This window comes from Haliotis rufescens, unplaced genomic scaffold, assembly GCF_023055435.1.
Source record: "Haliotis rufescens isolate VD_foot unplaced genomic scaffold, xgHalRufe1.0.p SCAF_8, whole genome shotgun sequence".
Classification (NCBI taxonomy): domain Eukaryota; kingdom Metazoa; phylum Mollusca; class Gastropoda; order Lepetellida; family Haliotidae; genus Haliotis; species Haliotis rufescens.
In genome coordinates this window covers 35861468-35881428 of record NW_025964372.1, presented here as the reverse complement: position 1 = coordinate 35881428, position 19961 = coordinate 35861468, and the positions used below count along the sequence as shown (strand labels likewise).

Sequence of the window (19961 nt, the reverse complement as noted above, 5' to 3'; positions counted from 1 at the left end):
TCCTGTAGCTTACCAAGACTTGAACACCCTCAGATTACTGATCCTGTAGCCTACCAAGACTTGAAAACCCTACAGATTACTGATCCTGTAACCTACCAAGGCTTGAAAACCCTCAGATTACTGATCCTGTAGCAGACCAAGACTTGAACACCCTCAGATTACTGACCCTGTAGCTAACCAAGACTTGAAAACCCTCAGATTACTGATCCTGTAACCTACCAAGACTTGAACACCCTACAGATTACTGACCCTGTAGCCTACCAAGACTTGAACACCCTCAGATTACTGATCCTGTAGCTAACCAAGACTTGAACACCCTCAGATTACAGATCCTGTAGCCAACCAAGACTTGAACACCCTACAGATTATTGACCCTGTAGCTAACCAAGACTTGAAAACCCTCAGATTACTGATCCTGTAACCTACCAAGACTTGAACACCCTACAGATTACTGACCCTGTAGCCTACCAAGACTTGAACACCCTCAGATTACTGATCCTGTAGCTAACCAAGACTTGAACACCCTACAGATTACTGATCCTGTAGCCTACCAAGACTTGAACACCCTCAGATTACTGACCCTGTAGCTAACCAAGACTTGAACACCCTCAGATTACAGATCCTGTAGCCTACCAAGACTTGAACACCCTCAGATTACTGACCCTGTAGCTAACCAAGACATGAACACCCTACAGATTACTGACCCTGTAGCCTACCAAGACTTGAACACCCTACAGATTACTGATCCTGTAGCTAACCAAGACTTGAAAACCCTCAGATTACAGATCCTGTATTCAGGCAAGACTTGAACACCCTACAGATTACTGATGCTGCAGCCTACCAAGACTTGAACACCCTCAGATTACTGATCCTGTAGCCTACCAAGACTTGAACTCCCTACAGATTACTGATCCTGTAGCTTACCAAGACTTGAACACCCTACAGATTACTGATCCTGTAGCTTACCAAGACTTGAACTCCCTACAGATTACTGATCCTGTAGCTTACCAAGACTTGAACACCCTACAGATTACTGATCCTGTAGCTTACCAAGACTTGAACACCCTACAGATTACAGATCCTGTAGACTACCAAGACTTGAACACCCTACAGATTACAGATCCTGTAGCCTACCAAGACTTGAACACCCTACAGATTACAGATCCTGTAGCTTACCAAGACTTGAACACCCTCAGATTACTGACCCTGTAGCCTACCAAGACTTGAACACCCTACAGATTACAGATCCTGTAGCCTACCAAGACTTGAACACCCTCAGATTACAGATCCTGTAGCCTACCAAGACTTGAACACCCTCAGATTACTGACCCTGTAGCTAACCAAGACTTGAACACCCTACAGATTACTGATCATGTAGCCAACCAAGACTTGAACACCCTACAGATTACTGACCCTGTAGCCTACCAAGACTTGAACACCCTACAGATTACTGATCCTGTAGCTAACCAAGACTTGAAAACCCTCAGATTACTGATCCTGTAGCCTACTAAGACTTGAACACCCTCAGATTACTGATCCTGTAGCCTACTAAGACTTGAACACCCTACAGATTACTGATCCTGTAGCTTACCAAGACTTGAACACCCTACAGATTACAGATCCTGTAGACTACCAAGACTTGAACACCCTACAGATTACAGATCCTGTAGCCTACCAAGACTTGAACACCCTACAGATTACTGATCCTGTAGCTTACCAAGACTTGAACACCCTCAGATTACTGACCCTGTAGCCTACCAAGACTTGAACACCCTACAGATTACAGATCCTGTAGCCTACCAAGACTTGAACACCCTCAGATTACAGATCCTGTAGCCTACCAAGACTTGAACACCCTCAGATTACTGACCCTGTAGCTAACCAAGACTTGAACACCCTACAGATTACTGATCCTGTAGCCAACCAAGACTTGAACACCCTACAGATTACTGACCCTGTAGCCTACCAAGACTTGAACACCCTACAGATTACTGATCCTGTAGCTAACCAAGACTTGAAAACCCTCAGATTACTGATCCTGTAGCCTACTAAGACTTGAACACCCTCAGATTACTGATCCTGTAGCCTACCAAGACTTGAACACCCTACAGATTACTGATCCTGTAGCTTACCAAGACTTGAACACCCTCAGATTACTGATCCTGTAGCCAACCAAGACTTGAAAACCCTACAGATTACTGATCCTGTAACCTACCAAGACTTGAACACCCTCAGATTACTGATCCTGTAGCCAACCAAGACTTGAAAACCCTCAGATTACTGACCCTGTAGCTAACCAAGACTTGAAGACCCTCAGATTACTGATCCTGTAGCCAACCAAGACTTGAAAACCCTACAGATTACTGATCCTGTAGCCTACCAAGACTTGAACACCCTCAGATTACTGATCCTGTAGCCTACCAAGACTTGAACACCCTACAGATTACTGACCCTGTAGCTAACCAAGACTTGAAAACCCTCAGATTACTGATCCTGTAACCTACCAAGACTTGAACACCCTACAGATTACTGACCCTGTAGCCTACCAAGACTTGAACACCCTCAGATTACTGATCCTGTAGCTAACCAAGACTTGAACACCCTACAGATTACTGATCCTGTAGCCTACCAAGACTTGAAAACCCTCAGATTACTGACCCTGTAGCCTACCAAGACTTGAACACCCTCAGATTACAGATCCTGTAGCCTACCAAGACTTGAACACCCTCAGATTACTGACCCTGTAGCTAACCAAGACTTGAACACCCTCAGATTACTGATCCTGTAGCCAACCAAGACTTGAACACCCTACAGATTACTGACCCTGTAGCCTACCAAGACTTGAACACCCTACAGATTACTGATCCTGTAGCTAACCAAGACTTGAACACCCTCAGATTACTGATCCTGTATTCAGGCAAGACTTGAACACCCTACAGATTACTGATGCTGCAGCCTACCAAGACTTGAACACCCTCAGATTACAGATCCTGTAGCCTACCAAGACTTGAACTCCCTACAGATTACTGATCCTGTAGCTTACCAAGACTTGAACACCCTCAGATTACAGATCCTGTAGCCTACCAAGACTTGAACACCCTACAGATTACAGATCCTGTAGCTTACCAAGACTTGAACACCCTACAGATTACAGATCCTGTAGCCTACCAAGACTTGAACACCCTACAGATTACAGATCCTGTAGCCTACCAAGACTTGAACACCCTACAGATAACTGATCCTGTAGCTTACCAAGACTTGAACACCCTCAGATTACAGATCCTGTAGACTACCAAGACTTGAACACCCTACAGATTACTGATCCTGTAGCCTACCAAGACTTGAACACCCTACAGATTACAGATCCTGTAGACTACCAAGACTTGAACACCCTACAGATTACTGATCCTGTAGCCTACCAAGACTTGAACACCCTCAGATTACAGATCCTGTAGACTACCAAGACTTGAACACCCTACAGATTACAGATCCTGTAGACTACCAAGACTTGAACACCCTACAGATTACTGATCCTGTAGCCTACCAAGACTTGAACACCCTACAGATTACAGATCCTGTAGACTACCAAGACTTGAACACCCTACAGATTACTGATCCTGTAGCCTACCAAGACTTGAACACCCTCAGATTACAGATCCTGTAGACTACCAAGACTTGAACACCCTACAGATTACAGATCCTGTAGACTACCAAGACTTGAACACCCTACAGATTACTGATCCTGTAGACTACCAAGACTTGAACACCCTACAGATTACTGATCCTGTAGCCTACCAAGACTTGAACACCCAAAGATTACCGATCCTGTAGACTACCAAGACTTGAAAACCCTACAGATTACTGACCCTGTAGCCTACCAAGACTTGAACACCCTCAGATTACTGATCCTGTAGCCAACCAAGACTTGAACACCCTACAGATTACTGACCCTGTAGCTAACCAAGACTTGAAAACCCTCAGATTACTGATCCTGTAGCTAACCAAGACTTGAAAACCCTCAGATTACTGATCCTGTAACCTACCAAGACTTGAACACCCTACAGATTACTGATCCTGTAGCTTACCAAGACTTGAACACCCTCAGATTACAGATCCTGTAGACTACCAAGACTTGAACACCCTATAGATTACTGATCCTGTAGCCTACCAAGACTTGAACACCCACAGATTACCGATCCTGTAGCCAACCAAGACTTGAACACACTCAGATTACAGATCCTGTATTCAGGCCAGACTTGAACACCCCACAGATTACCGATCCTGTAGCCAACCAAGACTTGAACACACTCAGATTACGGATCCTGTATTCAGGCAAGACTTGAACACCCCACAGATTACTGATGCTGTAGCCTACCGGTGAGTCCGGAACAAGGTTGCAGAGATTGCGGAAGTAGTGCGGACCCTTCTCTGTGATGACATCCTGAACTTGGTCGTGGACTAGCTGCCGCCACACCTGTTTCCGAAACTGGTCCGGAATTCCGCCACGACACAGATGCTTCAAACCCTTCTTCTGCAAAACACAAAATACATTCACATCATAGACAATACATCCACATCACAGACAATACATCCACATCACGGACAATACATCCACATCATAGACAATACATCCACATCACAGACAATACATCCACATCACAGACAATACATCCACATCATAGACAATACATCCACATCACAGACAATACATCCACATCATAGACAATACATCCACATCACGGACAATACATCCACATCACGGACAATACATCCACATCATAGACAATACATCCACATCACGGACAATACATCCACATCACGGACAATACATCCACATCATAGACAATACATCCACATCACGGACAATACATCCACATCATAGACAATACATCCACATCACAGACAATACATCCACATCACGGACAATACATTCACATCATGGACAATACGGTTTGTGGAATGATCACTGGAATATAGATCCTATCATTTTGACATGCAAAATTTAATGTCATCTTGTACAAGAGTGTTTTCATAATTCTTCTTGAGGTCATATATATTTCTATCACCAAAGAATAGAAAAGTTAATCTGTTTGGAAAAGACTGCTAGTTTGCTGTCAGCATTTCGCACCATAATTTGCCAGTACGTCATAGACTCAGATACCAAAGCACAAATTCATTTATACATATCCTTCTAACCTTTGGGGCATGGGGGTGTGGGGGTGTGGGGGTGTGGGCGTGTGGGGGTTGTGTCCCAGTAATCTAAGGTGGCACATTTTGCTGTCAAACTTGAAAAACTTGCACTTGCACATCATAATCACATCTGTTCACAGATTTATTAAAAGTAGTTCCTGCTAGGTTACCTCATTTGAATATTTATCACATCATGATCCAAAGTTAATTGGATTTGTTTCTGCATCCATACCACTATCCATTATGTGATAAACTCGGCTACAAAATATCTGCTTACATTTTTGACGATGTTCTTGGCGTGCTGCCTGAGGTAGTTGTTCCACCGACGCTGATGTTCCTCGTAGGCGCCGGCCTGAGTCAGGTAGTGGACGCTCAGCTCCTGACACAGGTAGTGGAGCAGCAGGCCGGGGTCATCAAACTGGTGCTTGAACCCATAGCAGTCCACGTGGACGTCGTGATTCGCCAGCCTACAACACACACAACAGAACGTCGTGATTCGCCAGTCTACAACACACACAACACTGACACACTAGAGCAGGACACGTGGACGTCATGATTCGCCAGTCTACAACACACACAACACTGACACACTGGAGCAGTCCACGTGGACGTCATGATTCGCCAGTCTACAACACACACAACACTGACACACTGGAGCAGGACACGTGGACGTCGTGATTTGCCAGTCTACAACACACACAACACTGACACACTGGAGCAGGACATGTGGACGTCATGATTCGCCAGTCTACAACACACACAACACAGACGCACTGCAGCCGAACACGTGGACGTCGTGATTCGCCAGTCTACAACACACACAACACTGACACAATGGAGCAGGACACGTGGACGTCGTGATTCGCCAGTCTACAACACACACAACACTGACACACTAGAGCAGGACACGTGGACGTCGTGATTCGCCAGTCTACAACACACACAACACTGACACACTGGAGCAGGACACGTGGACGTCATGATTCGCCAGTCTACAACACACACAACACTGACACACTGGAGCAGGACACGTGGACGTCGTGATTCGCCAGTCTACAACACACACAACACTGACACACTGGAGCAGGACACCAGGATGTCGTGATTCGCCAGTCTACAACACACACAACACTGACACAATGGAGCAGGACACCAGGACGTCGTGATTCGCCAGTCTACAACACACACAACACTGACACAATGGAGCAGGACACCAGGACGTCGTGATTCGCCAGTCTACAACACACACAACACTGACACACTGGAGCAGTCCACGTGGACGTCATGATTCGCCAGTCTACAACACACACAACACTGACACACTGGAGCAGTCCACGTGGACGTCATGATTCGCCAGTCTACAACACACACAACACTGACACACTGGAGCAGGACACGTGGACGTCATGATTCGCCAGTCTACAACACACACAACACTGACGCACTGGAGCAGGACACGTGGACGTCATGATTCGCCAGTCTACAACACACACAACACTGACACACTGGAGCAGGACACGTGGACGTCATGATTCGCCAGTCTACAACACACACAACACTGACACACTGGAGCAGGACACGTGGACGTCGTGATTCGCCAGTCTACAACACACACAACACTGACGCACTGGAGCAGGACACGTATCACATATGTTGTCATCAATCAGTTGTTACACTTTCATTCATGCTTGTCTTAACTACGAACCCTGATGGATCTAGATCTTCATAACAATCTTAGCCTTGAGGTTACTGTAAAGTCATCGTAAGGCAAACATACACTGTCATAGCCTATTTTCAAAACTATCGTAGCCCTAAGACATCGCAAGAATGTCGTAAATCTAAGATAGGTCCATACCTGTCGTAAGTTTATTGAATTTAATTCAAGATGGTGGCATACTTTGCTGCAGATACTTTTTAAACAAATAACCTGCATTTGCTGAAACATTGACATTTCATTTTGTTAAGCTGTGTGATTCAAATCGACCCTTCTTATACACAAAGAACGCATCAAAGATTTCACGTCGGAAATGTTGTTACTAGTGACAGCGATTCTCTTAACTATCGAGTCAACAGAAAATAATTTCTATCCCAGTCTATTCTTACAGAAGTGTGAAACAACATACCTTTTTGATGAATCTTAAATAAGATCATTTTGAAAATCTTGACCCGGATATAATATTCTATTATCCTCAAGCGCCTACAGACAAAGTACATTGCTGCATGTGTCCCCATATTCTTTACTTGATTACAGTATCGTAGTCCAACCAAATATTCATGCGAATAAAAAACATTGACTGTTAATTAACACAGATGCCTTGAACAGTTTTGTTTAAAAAAATAAAAATGGCTGATGCCTAAGATCTTTGAAAAATTTGGAAAGTCTAAAAATTAATTTATTGTGGCATTAAATTAGATAAGGATGATACATTTTCCAAACATGGTGATTCAATTCATGTTGTGCAGCCTAATCATTATTAATTTTTGAAGGGTAATCAAGGTTTCTGTAAAACTATGACCATTCATAAAGATCATGATTATGAATATTTAGATTCATCAGCGAGGTGCTGGAAACAGGCTATATTCTAAGGGAGGCAACTCCTGTCCAAAACAATTTCCCTGCCTGTTATGAAGCTGCTATAAAATACCTTTCATATGTGGGCAAACTTGGGTTGATCTTCCTGGCATCATCGAGAAGCTTTTGAACTCTGATCTTGTGCTAGAAAAGAATGAAGTTCAAACATGATAGTCAGAACCTACAAACATCAGTACTTTATATCAAAAACACTACAATATCAATTAATAATATTTTTCTCAGAAATCAAATATACAGAATAGAGTGTCAACAATATTTTTATTGTTATCAACCCCAAAGGATAAAAATGTTCATAAATTGGCCAAAAGTTGCAAATTAGAGATTTGAACTGATTTGCAGCACTGTTAAGGGAGACAACTTTACATTCGCATCAATCTAACTATCTATAAGCAAAATGGTCATTAATAGTCATGGCTGCCCTTTCTTGAAGCAGTTCTACACTCATACCCCAGCTGAATTACCCAGCATCCCTCACTCACCCTGTCCCCACCAAAGAGTGACAACTCTGCGTCGTCCATGGTGTCAGTCCCAGTGAAGCGGATGCTGGACTGTATGAGGGAGACGTAGTCGAACTTCCACTTCTCGATGTCCGCCTCCAGGACATGGAGCTTGCTGCACAAATAGGGAGGGATGGTCAAGATTTATCATTCAAATTGGCTTCCACAATTTACACAAATTATCAGAATAACATTATGTTATGATTTTGTTACCCAACTCTGGCCAGAACCTTTTCAAAACTTGCTTTACAAATATGCTGATTCACAAAATTTGAAATGTGAAATGAATGAAAAGCAGTGTTTTACAAAAATAAGTTAACTTTAGAAAAACACCTCATTTACACCTCATTTACTGTCGCTATAAATACTTTATTTGAAATACTATAATTGAAACCTGTTCAATATTTATCATAACAACTTAAAAAAACAATGAATTACGACGAATCATGAGAGGAAATTTCAAAAATATATTTGAAATTGAAATTATGATATTTTTGACCTGACAACCTGAAGTTTTGGACTAAAACCTGTAAATCAAAACAAAAAGTCTGACCTCAGCCACATTCGCCTATATTCTTTCCTGGAATCACAACGTGTAATTATTCTACACTTTCTCATCATACTATACACAACACATGTGTCTCCTGTAGTCCTACCTGTCTTGCTCTGTGAAGACCACCTGATCGCTACTCCGCAGTTTGGCCAGGCGTTTCACCTCCTCATTCAGGAAACGGTTCTGGTTTTGTAAGACTCGAACTCTCTCCTGAAACTCTTTTGATACTTTGGTTGTTCTGCAAGCCAGATATATTGATGAGGATAGCATCATGTCATCAACAGCTACACAACAAAACATACAGCAAGACAACATCATGGGAGCGGTGCAGTGGGGGGGGGGGGGGGAGTATTATGTTCCGCCGCTCAGGACGAAGTTCCAGTCACTTTGGTTGGAAAATACCAACAAGGAGAATTTTGAACCTGGCATTTTGGAATTTAAAGTTAATGTTCAATCTCTAGGCTACCTTAACTTTTGTTTGTTTGTTTGTTTGTTTGTTTGTTTAAAGCCATAGTCAGCAATATTACAGCTACATGACGGCAGCCTGTAACTAATCGAGTCTGGACCAGACAATCCAGTGATCATAATTGTTAGCTTGTGTCCATGATGTGAAAAATACCAGAATAATTAAGAATTGACGTATTTTTGTTCTCATTTATGGAGGTAAAAAACTGTGCACATACTGACTAAATCCATGTAGTGGAATAACCCAAAGCATTCACACCATTTTTTTACGTTTATAACTCCATAAAGACAGAAACATATTGAAGCTAATTCTTATAAATAAATATGTCAACAATAATAACATCCCAGACTAATATTATCAAGCAATCAGGAAATAATAGTCTGTTCAAGGGTGTGGTCTAATATATTTTTTGGCTTACGGGAACATAAACGCCAAAAAAAGTGCTTGGTTAGCCAATCAAATGCCATGGCATTGCTTGCAATTTCTTCACTTCGAGACCCGTGAAGATCCGGGGTAGAATAGGTCTTCAGCAACCCATGCTTGTCGTAAAAGGCGACTAACGGGATCAGGTGGTCAGGCTCGCTGACTTGGTTGATGCATGTCATCATTCCCAATTGCGTGGATTGATGTTCATGATGTCAATCACTCGATTGTCTGGTCCAGACTCCAGACTGCCGTCATATAGCTGGAATATTGCTGAGTGCGGAGTAAAACCCCAAAAAAACAAAAAAAAACATCTTCACTTTGAGGAGTACTGTACCTCTTCTTGCTGTCATAGGCCTGGTCCCCGTGGCCCAGCTGCCCCAGCTTCTCGTCAAGGTCCAGGATGATTTCATCCTTCTGTTTGAGGATGTCCTGGTAACAAGTCTGTCGGTTCATCACCTTGGCCAGCTCACACTTGGTGGCTCTGAAACACAGCATCCCAAGGTCATCCCAAGGTCATCGCAAGGTAACATTCACATACAGAGGAGGAGTTCATGGCAAATGTTTTTACAAACGGGAGGCTGCTATAAACATGTTGATATTATGCCAAATATTATGTGTCCCTTGTATAAAGGACTGCCTCTGTGGTCTAGAGGTTAGAACATCTGCCCTGAGAGTAGAAGGTCGGTGGTTCAATCTCCTGACCACATCTGACATTAAATGATGATACTTGTTGTTACCCTGCCTGATGTTCAAGCATTAAATGGATAACACAAGGGCTGGTTGGCTCAGAGTAAATGCTATGTGTCTGAGAGGGGTATCCATGTTAACCTGTGGCACGTAATCTCAGTGGGCTAGCACTATAAAACCAGCATAAACCTAGACTAATACACGCAGCCACACACACATGTATGCACGTCGCTTTACAAGTGCAATCATCTAGAACGTGGTGTTAAACCCATTTCACCTCACCTTGTTCAAAGTTACAAAACTTATCAATAATTATCGTAGATAAATCCTTCCCGCACATCAATATGACTATAAAACATGTATGTCAAACTGATAGATGACACGACCACGCTAGCTACTTTTATATCATTCAATTTAGTATGAACAGCGGCTGCCTTTTGCTGTATACTGTATAAATGCAATCATGAATGTCACCAAAATATCCTTAGGACAGTCGAACCATGTCGTGGAACAGACATAACTTGACCACTGTCCAAAGCAGGATTGGACCCAACACACTCACTCTAAAACAATCCCCACCACTCCTGTAGCAACCAGCCATATGCACCAACAGACACAGATAAGATAAGCAAGTATTGCCCTGACAGTGGCCTGACTATAATCGATACAGCATATTGCAACCTTACAACTTGGGGCTTATAGGATAACACAAGGTCTTACGTTAAAGCTTTATCAGATATTAACACTAGCTCACTCATCCTGCACCTGCCACCTGTACGTCCCACACAAACGATATCAGACAACTACCGGTACTTTATTTCAATCAGCATCTCTCAGCGTCATACCATGAGGCATATAAGACCATGCATCCCTCTACTGTCATGCAACAGCCATAAGATGTTCTTATTTTTTACAAAAGAATTTAATACTCAAATTGCCATAAAAATATTAAACCAAATTAAATTCGGAAATTTAATTTCATATAGAAATGGCATTTAATATTAACAAATTTCATCTATCTTTTATGAAAGTTTTTAATTCTCAAATTTCAATTAAAATATTTAAAAAATTAAATTTTGATATTTAATATTTAAATAAGAAATGGCATTTAATATTAGCAAATTTCATATATATTTTTACGAAAGATTTAATTCTCAAATTTCTATTAAAATATTAAACAAAATTAAATTTGGATATTTAATATTTAAATAGGAAATGACATTTAATATTAACAAACTTCATCTGTTGGAAACAGGAAAACTGACACCTAAAAAGTTCCTTAGCCTGATGAGATATAAAACAGATATGTTTCCTAAATCGGCAATACCGAGGTCACCTGAAGCCATATGTTACTGTATACAAAGACAAGCTGTTTTGCAGAGTCAGCTGAAAGATTGACCGATAACAGAATATAGATGAGTGGCACCACAGGGACACACTCACAATCCATCTGATATGTCAGGCATGCTCTACAGCTAACACTGAATCTAGGTAACAGGTGAGTGGCATATCACAGCAACACACTCAGAATCCTGCTTATATTTCATTGTATGTTGTTTTGTGTCACGGCAGAAATATTATCAGAACCTGTAAGTATTCAAGCATGGAACAGGCAAAACAGTGACTAGGCACCAACCCATGACATTGGCGAATAATGGGGCATGATGGGATATGGTGAGGCATGATGGGATACGATGGGGCACAATGGGGCCACAAAGGAGCACTACACAGAATCAGTCATGTGTGAGACTGTTCACCTGATTTCAACAGGATCAATAAAAGCATTGTGACTTTGAAGTGGAGTCAATGACAAAAAAAGAAATATGTTTATCTCAACCCACGTCAACAGCAGTTTTGCTTTATTTAACTGATCAAGATTCAGCATGCACGTCAGACATGGCATATATTCTATCTATGGCTAACACGTATTGAAATGTAATGATGTGTTGGGTTACCAAACGCAGGTTTGTTGTTTAGGAGAACAACCATTCCGGGATTAAATGTAATGAAATATTAGCTCTCAAATCATGGGACCTTTTTCCTCCTATGAGTTCAAGACAATTGTGTCATTCAGTCCTTTAGTCATGTTTATACATTAATATCTTCAAAACTTCTACATGTAAATAAGGCAGAATTGTGTCATTAAACCAGAAAGCTGTATCTTATATATTTGCAGCCTTTCACCGTGTTGGCCGAAAAAAGTATGATGCGGGAAGTCTATAATGACACAATACGGAAATCATTATGAAAAATATACACTGGCGAAAAACATAGTGAAAATTTGTTATGTTTAATCCCAGAAGGGTTGCTCTCTCAAAACAACGTACCGGTGTTTGAAAACCAATTACGATCTCGTTGTCGTCTCGAGAGACCATGCAGCTGTGCTAAGGGGAAACAGCCCTGTCTGCCATTACTTGGCTACTTGCAGACTGACATTTGCCCACGTGTACCTGTGCCACAGACGTAACTTCTCCATGTTCTCAACACCGTACACCACAGACAGGTAATGCATGAGACACCTGCAGTTTAGGTTGTGTATAGAAGGTGGATCAACTATAGTTCCAGTCAGTGGCATTGTCCAACATAAAGTTCACCCAAACAACTCCCGACATCGTCTCTGAAAGCGCCGAAGTACTCTCCATGTCCTCCATGGTTACAAGGGTTTTAATCATTATTCTGAAAAGTTTCTTTGCATTGTTATGCTGTGTCTGATCAATGGCCTCTCCTTGCTGCAGCTGTTGCGGGGACCCTGGACATGGATTTATCATGAGTGACTCATACTGATATATGTGCCGTATACAACTTTTTTCTGTAGGTTAACATCTGAGACCTGTATCACTTCGGGCTTTCCTCCCACATTAAGCTGACACGCTGTGGTATAACTGTAATATTGTTCAAGGTAGCGTTAAACCCAACTTAGCCTCTCACTCACTCTAGATAGATATATGTGCGTATACAACTTGTGTATTCAGATATATCCTGTCCTCCTCCTCCTCCTCCTCATCATCATCATCATCTCACTCACTTTAGACAGATATATGTGTCGTATACAACCTTTTTATGTAGGTTAACATCTGAGACCTGGATCACTTTGGGCTTTCCTCCCACATTAAGCTAGTACGCTGTGGTATAACTGGAATATTGTTCAAAGCAGCGTTAAACCCAACTCACTCACTCACTCACTGGATAGATATATGTGCCGTATACAACTTGTGTATTCAGATATATCATCATCATCACCGTCTCCATCACCATACAAAATACACTTAAGATCAAGAATCAAACAATATATGCTATATAATGGCTTCCAGTAAGATGTGACAAAATGAATTTCTTTTCCACGAGATGTCAGCCAATGCATACCTATAAGCTACACTACACTCTCAAACACAGACAGTATTAATTTCATGAATATACTCCATGAAGTTAATGAATAATTAAAGTTACCATGCCTGTTAATATTTCATTCATGCAATGACTTATGCACATAAGCCTCTTGCAGCTCAAAATAGGATTACAGGTATATGAGAGGCTTTCCTAGCAAGTTATTTACAGTTAAGAAATGACAGTTACATTCATGCTTTTTTCATCAGTATTTCATTTAGATCTCTGAATGTTAGCTTTATATGGCAGAAAAGTGTTAAATGATCAAGTTTTAGATATTTACCACTTAAGTGGAACCCATAAGTATAGTACTGCTTTGGGGTCAAAACAAACAGCAAGCAGATCCTGTCATGGCATAAGGGACATAACTCTTACACAATGTATAAGATCACCTGTTTCCTCTTGCCATGAAATAACTGTTTGTTCTCAGAATCATCACCACCCACCACAACCACCATCACCATCACCATCACCACCATCATCATTATATTATTATCATGAGTAGAGTGCTGACAGACACAGGATTGCAATGGGGGCACAAATGGGAATGGAACATGCAAAAGACTACCCCATGTCTCATAAACAATATTTTCAACCCCTAACTCCAAACTATACCCATGATAATACGTGAACTAATTATGTATAATTGAACTAACTGTGCTATTCACAACTAACTTTATAGTCAGATAAGCAACCACACATCCTGCCACATCTCAGCAACATTCAACATTAAACGCAACAGCTTTCATACAACAGCAGCAACATTCAACATTAAACACCACAGCTTTCATACAACAACAGCAACATTCAACATTAAACACCACAGCTTTCATACAATAACAGCAACATTCAACCTTTTAACACCACAGCTTTCATACAATAACAGCAACAATGTGTGAACTAATTATGAATAAGGTGAACTGACTGCCTTATTCTCACATCAAAGTCTACAGTGAGACAAGCACCCACCAGTCTTCAACCTTTTGCCCTATATCCATCCATACACAAAATCCAAATGTGGGAGCTAATTATCCATAAGGTGAACTCACTGCCTTATTTTTCACATCAAAGTCTACAGTGAGACAAGCACCCATCAGTCTTCAACCTTTTGCCCTATATCCATCCACACACAAAACCACAATGTGGGAGCTCATTATCCATAAGATGAACTCACTGCCTTATTCTCACATCAAAGTCTACAGAGAGACAAGCACCCACCAGTCTTCAACCTTTTGCCCAAAATCCATCCACACACAAAACCACAATGTGGGAGTTAGTTATTCATAAGGTGAACATGCAGTGCTATACTCACATCAAGTCCTTCTCCAGCTCTGAGATTCTGCCTAGCTCTTGTGACCCCATCTCCCCTTTATCGATGGCAGAATCACTGGACGCAGACATCGAACTATCATAAACCAGATCATGTCTTACAAACATCACCCACTTCTTCATCTCGGACTTTACACATATGACATACATATACCAGAGGATATGTGACAGAAATTCTGTTGAATCAATACAGATTTATACAACAACCATGTGTAGAACATCAAATATTTGATCTTGGCAACAGAATGATACCATTGTTGCCATTGATTTGAACCTGAAGCATGACGGCAACAGAGGACTGACCTGATGGAGTGTACACATGAATGAATTAAATCGGATATCAATATATCAAGTTTACATAAATACAATGACATTTAACACAGTTGCAAACATCAAAGTCCAATATGGTAAACTCTGCTTCATATTGTATTTTGAATATTTTTCAAAGAACTAACTACTTTGAGGCTACCATTAATAAACAGGTGAAATCGATGCCACTGCATTTTGTGTGATTTTGATTTAGGTCCAGACTGTTATATCAGTAACTGTACCAGAAGACAAAGTTCAAGAAAGTCCTAATGTCAAAGCAGTAATTGTTCAAGAAGACAAACTTCATTAAACCATTTGACCATTTTGTCCATCAGATTGGCCATTTTGTCCGACAGATTGATATTTTGCCCACTAGTTTGGCCATTTTGTCCGACAGATTGACATTTTGCCCACTAGTTTGGTCATTATGTCCGACAGATTGACATTTTGCCCACTAGTTTGGCCAATTTGTCTGACAGATTGACATTTTGCCCACTAGTTTGGCCATTTTGTCCACCAGACTGACATTTTGCCCACTAGTTTGGCCATTTTGTCCACCAGATTGACATTTTGCCCACTAGTTTGGCCAAAGCATTAAGCAGCTTAAGCAAAAGCTCTGGCCCGTCCCCTTTGGCAAACAGCACACAACAGCAGAACTATGAACAAACTTCTCTACCATCATACATACCTATGTCGGTTCCTCTCCTCCGATCTAGACAGATCAAAGTTCTGATACTGATCACAGTCGCTGTCTTGATCAAACGTCTGCTGTCTCATCTTCCTCTTCATCCCATCAGCCTTTGATCTGTTTCTCCTCGTGTGTCCTTCCTCCCCATACAACTCATCGCTGTCCGCGGTGCTGCCGCTGCTAGAGTCGCCATTGTACATGGAGCTTCGGCGGTAGCCGTTAGCCTTGGTTTCACACGAGTCCATGCTGACGGACAACTGTCGAGCATACGGAGCAAACAGGGACGACGGAATCTCTGAAACGAGCAGGTTACACATGCAGACTTTATCATTTACTGCCATTGCTGGTGGAAGATGAAGACAGAATTCACTTCAGAAGCACCTGTTGAAATCAATCAGTCAATTCTGTCTTCATAAACATTAAGTCCACAAAACAACTTTTTTGAAAATCATGTCCGAATTAAACAAAAGCACTTCAGAAAGTAATTCTGAAATGAATTACAATCTTCAATCTATTAATCTTTGCAATTCTCTCACAGATCATACATATGATTTTTTACAATCAAAATCATGTATACAAAAAACATATTTTCTAAAATGAATTTTAACATATTTGAAAATGAAAAGCAGTTTGATATGTAGTCCAGCCTTGAGAAACCTTACCGGGTCCCAACAACAAATACTTCAACATGGCTGGTCTACGACAATCTCAAGGCAAGACTTTTTATAACATTTCATGGTGACAGTGAAAATCAATTTATCAAAATATTTCATATGATACAGAATACATAACAACTACAGGCAGTATATATAAGTTTGAACCAATCACAATCCTGTGTTGTGCTGTGTGGTGCTGTACTACCATGCATACATAAACTTATCATTCAGTTATTACTCACTATTATTGCACTAGGAATTATATCTGGTTATATGCTAATATGTAAATTGCTACCAATGCATATTCATATATTTATTGCATGTTCAAATAATTTTTCATAGATTGAATAATGACTGACTATTATGTCTATTTTGTTAGTGTTCTACTTGTAAGTAACCAAATTGGAGGCCATTTTGAATCTCTGGTGATATTTTTTTAATAATAATCACTTTTTATTTGTGACAAGCTCCAAATATTTGTTCATACATGACCCTACCTTCACTAGATATATGCTGTTGTTTTTAAATCTTCATAATAGTATCAATATCTTGACAGTAAAATCACTATCAATTTCATTGATAATCCTCCCAAACTAACATATTTCTTTTGACATCTAACCTGAATATCAGTCCACCTCGCCACCCCTCATCCTTATCCTTTCCATGACATGTTTATAAATCCTTCATCAAGCCAATAATTTTAAAGATGATTATCTCCCAAATACCTGTTCTTGCAGTTAATAAAAAAATACACATATATATCTACTAATATATAATTAGTAAATACATCTCATATTACAATTCTATGTGAATATTCTACATCATAGGCCACCACACATATTTTGCCAGTTTTATAGTAATATTATTTAGTACACTATTATTTATACCAGACTATGACATAAAATCAATATTAAGCATAGTATACAATATATTCAACAGATGGCAGCCTTGACCTAGGAAAACAAGGGCAGGTAACCCCTTATATAATGATTTTCTACTAAACAAACCCTGGCCAGATCAATCAATATTTCCGTGCAGTAGTGTATTGTGTCAATATTGTGCAATCTTGAAACTGATATTCGAAATTGCAGCTTATCAAAACTATCAGTGTTGCTTGCAAAGTTAGAAAAGCTTCTAAAAGCATTTAACGATACATGACATAATTATTAAAATTTGTAGATCTAATTTTCATATCACACTGTATTTTGTAATTTCAATAACAGACATGCATGTGCAGTGGATATGGAAATGAAAACATACAACATACAATCAATATTTTACCGCACAAATAGGTACAGAAACAGGAAGTACTAATCTGATAATGAGGGTTACAAGCAAAATAAAAAAAATATGCCAAGCATGGGTAGGCCATGGTGCAGGAATCTTGCAACATTCTATCAACATGCATTATATAAATACTCATATGCATTTCAAGGTTATGCATTATCATGCATTGTGGAAATGGAGCCGCCATATAAGCATCATCTAATGCTTAATTTTTTTAAGTTACCAAGTCCATATCGCATTGATTTTATAAACACCATGAACTTATAACATATAATTCTTAAACATGTCTTTATAGGATAAACACACAAACGACATATAGAATCATCGACAACACAAGAGAAAAGTGAAAAAACGACAGAATCTAGATCATATTTAATTATAAATAAAGACATTGACGTGAGCCAGTGTTGCCATGAAGAAACACCTGACAAAACTATCAGCTGAAGAATTAATGCAGACTCAGCAATTCTGATTCTGAAGTGGAATGTAGGCTGCTCACTGTATGGTGTATTGAGTTCAGGTGAGCTATGAATCACTGCATGTTGTACAGGATCAGGTGAGCTAAGTCTTTGAAAACACACACTTGTCAACACAGAAAAAAATGCCATTTTGTAGAGGTACGTTTTTCTATATATTCAAAATATTTTCATATAATTATTTTATAAAAAACGTTAAATATGAAATATTTAAAGGATCGTATATGGTTAAAGGCGATTTCTCCTATTGTATTTTCAGAAAATCCAGATGTCAAAAGAGAAGTGATGGCTATTTTCAATGAGTGTTTGAGAAGTTTGTGTGTTCTAGGGACTGCTGCAGTTTGTGTGTGAGGTTGGGGCTACAGGAAGCGTGTGTGGAGGTGCTGCACGTACAGGAAGTGATACGACGACACTACGACAGTTGGTTTACCTAGAGGATTGGATATGCTGAACCTCTTTTTGAAGGGAGGCATCTCTGGGAGAAGGAGACAAGCATGTATATACATCAAATAAAAAACACAAATCACCTGAAAACAAAATATTACAAGCCTGCGAAATGCAAAGCAGATTGATTCAGCTTTTTTATTTGTCCAAAGCAAGGAAGGTTCATAAAAAGGATAAATTATTGCCAATAAATTAGCTATTTTTTAATACTTACACAGCATTAATTATAATTGTTTACATTCTACTCATTGTGTTATCTGGCTTGTGTTTTATGTTTGAATGATTATTGAAACTTACAAACAAAAATACAATTTTATTTTTGTTAATGGGAGTTATGGGTTATTTCGATTTGCAAAAATTAGTCGCCAAATATAAACAAAGCTTTCTCACATCTAGAAAAATCACCTTGGAATTACATGAAACTAAATCACACATTGATGTTAATTATGTTGACCATAAAACTACATGTTAATTCACACAGCAGGCTCCTCTGTACAAGGATTCCATCTTATGCATCTTCTTGAGGCAAGGGAGTTAACCAACTTTAAAAGTCCAGTTTCCACCCTTGCTGAACTGGGCTGAAATTTCTGGGCTTGATTGTAGCACCAACAGTGGCTATTATGAGTTACGTCCCTTGTATGAGCCCCCTATACTGACCAATCAGATTCCTTCTCTCATATCTCTTGCACTTGCTTCAATTAGACAAGACAATTTCGTTGATAATAAGTTCTTTATTGTTATAAATCAGGTTTAACCTCGCAAAGAGCATCAAATCATTTGAGCCCCTGGGTTAAAAGCATGAAAAAATTTGGAAAATATCTGTCGACACCCAACACGTGCTCTGCATATCCTGTAATTGTACAAATTCTGCATGGCAGTTGCCATGTTGTTTATGAACCGGATGTCGATTTGATTACGGGATTTTGATTGATAACTCCATAATTCCAGCCTAGTTTAGCAAGTGAGTGAGTGAGTA

The 19961-nt window shown here is 40.1% G+C and overlaps 1 protein-coding gene across 15 annotated transcripts in view; it reads right to left on the bottom strand.

Annotated features, from left to right (window-relative positions):
* The window catches only part of LOC124141828, a 153075-nt gene that overhangs the window by 54314 nt on the left and 78800 nt on the right, over nt 1-19961 (bottom strand). For 13 of the 15 annotated variants that reach the window (XM_048389014.1, XM_048389016.1, XM_048389015.1 and 10 more), the window contains 9 exons: nt 18972-19016; nt 16123-16417; nt 15109-15201; nt 10060-10206; nt 8937-9071; nt 8263-8395; nt 7836-7906; nt 5468-5657; nt 4376-4531 (listed from right to left, as the gene is read on the bottom strand). In XM_048389014.1, coding sequence (XP_048244971.1) covers nt 4376-4531; nt 5468-5657; nt 7836-7906; nt 8263-8395; nt 8937-9071; nt 10060-10206; nt 15109-15201; nt 16123-16417; nt 18972-19016 — 1265 coding nt within the window. The remainder of the gene's footprint in view (nt 1-4375; nt 4532-5467; nt 5658-7835; nt 7907-8262; nt 8396-8936; nt 9072-10059; nt 10207-15108; nt 15202-16122; nt 16418-18971; nt 19017-19961) is intronic. The other 2 variants (XM_048389022.1, XM_048389026.1) reach the window with 2 other exon arrangements.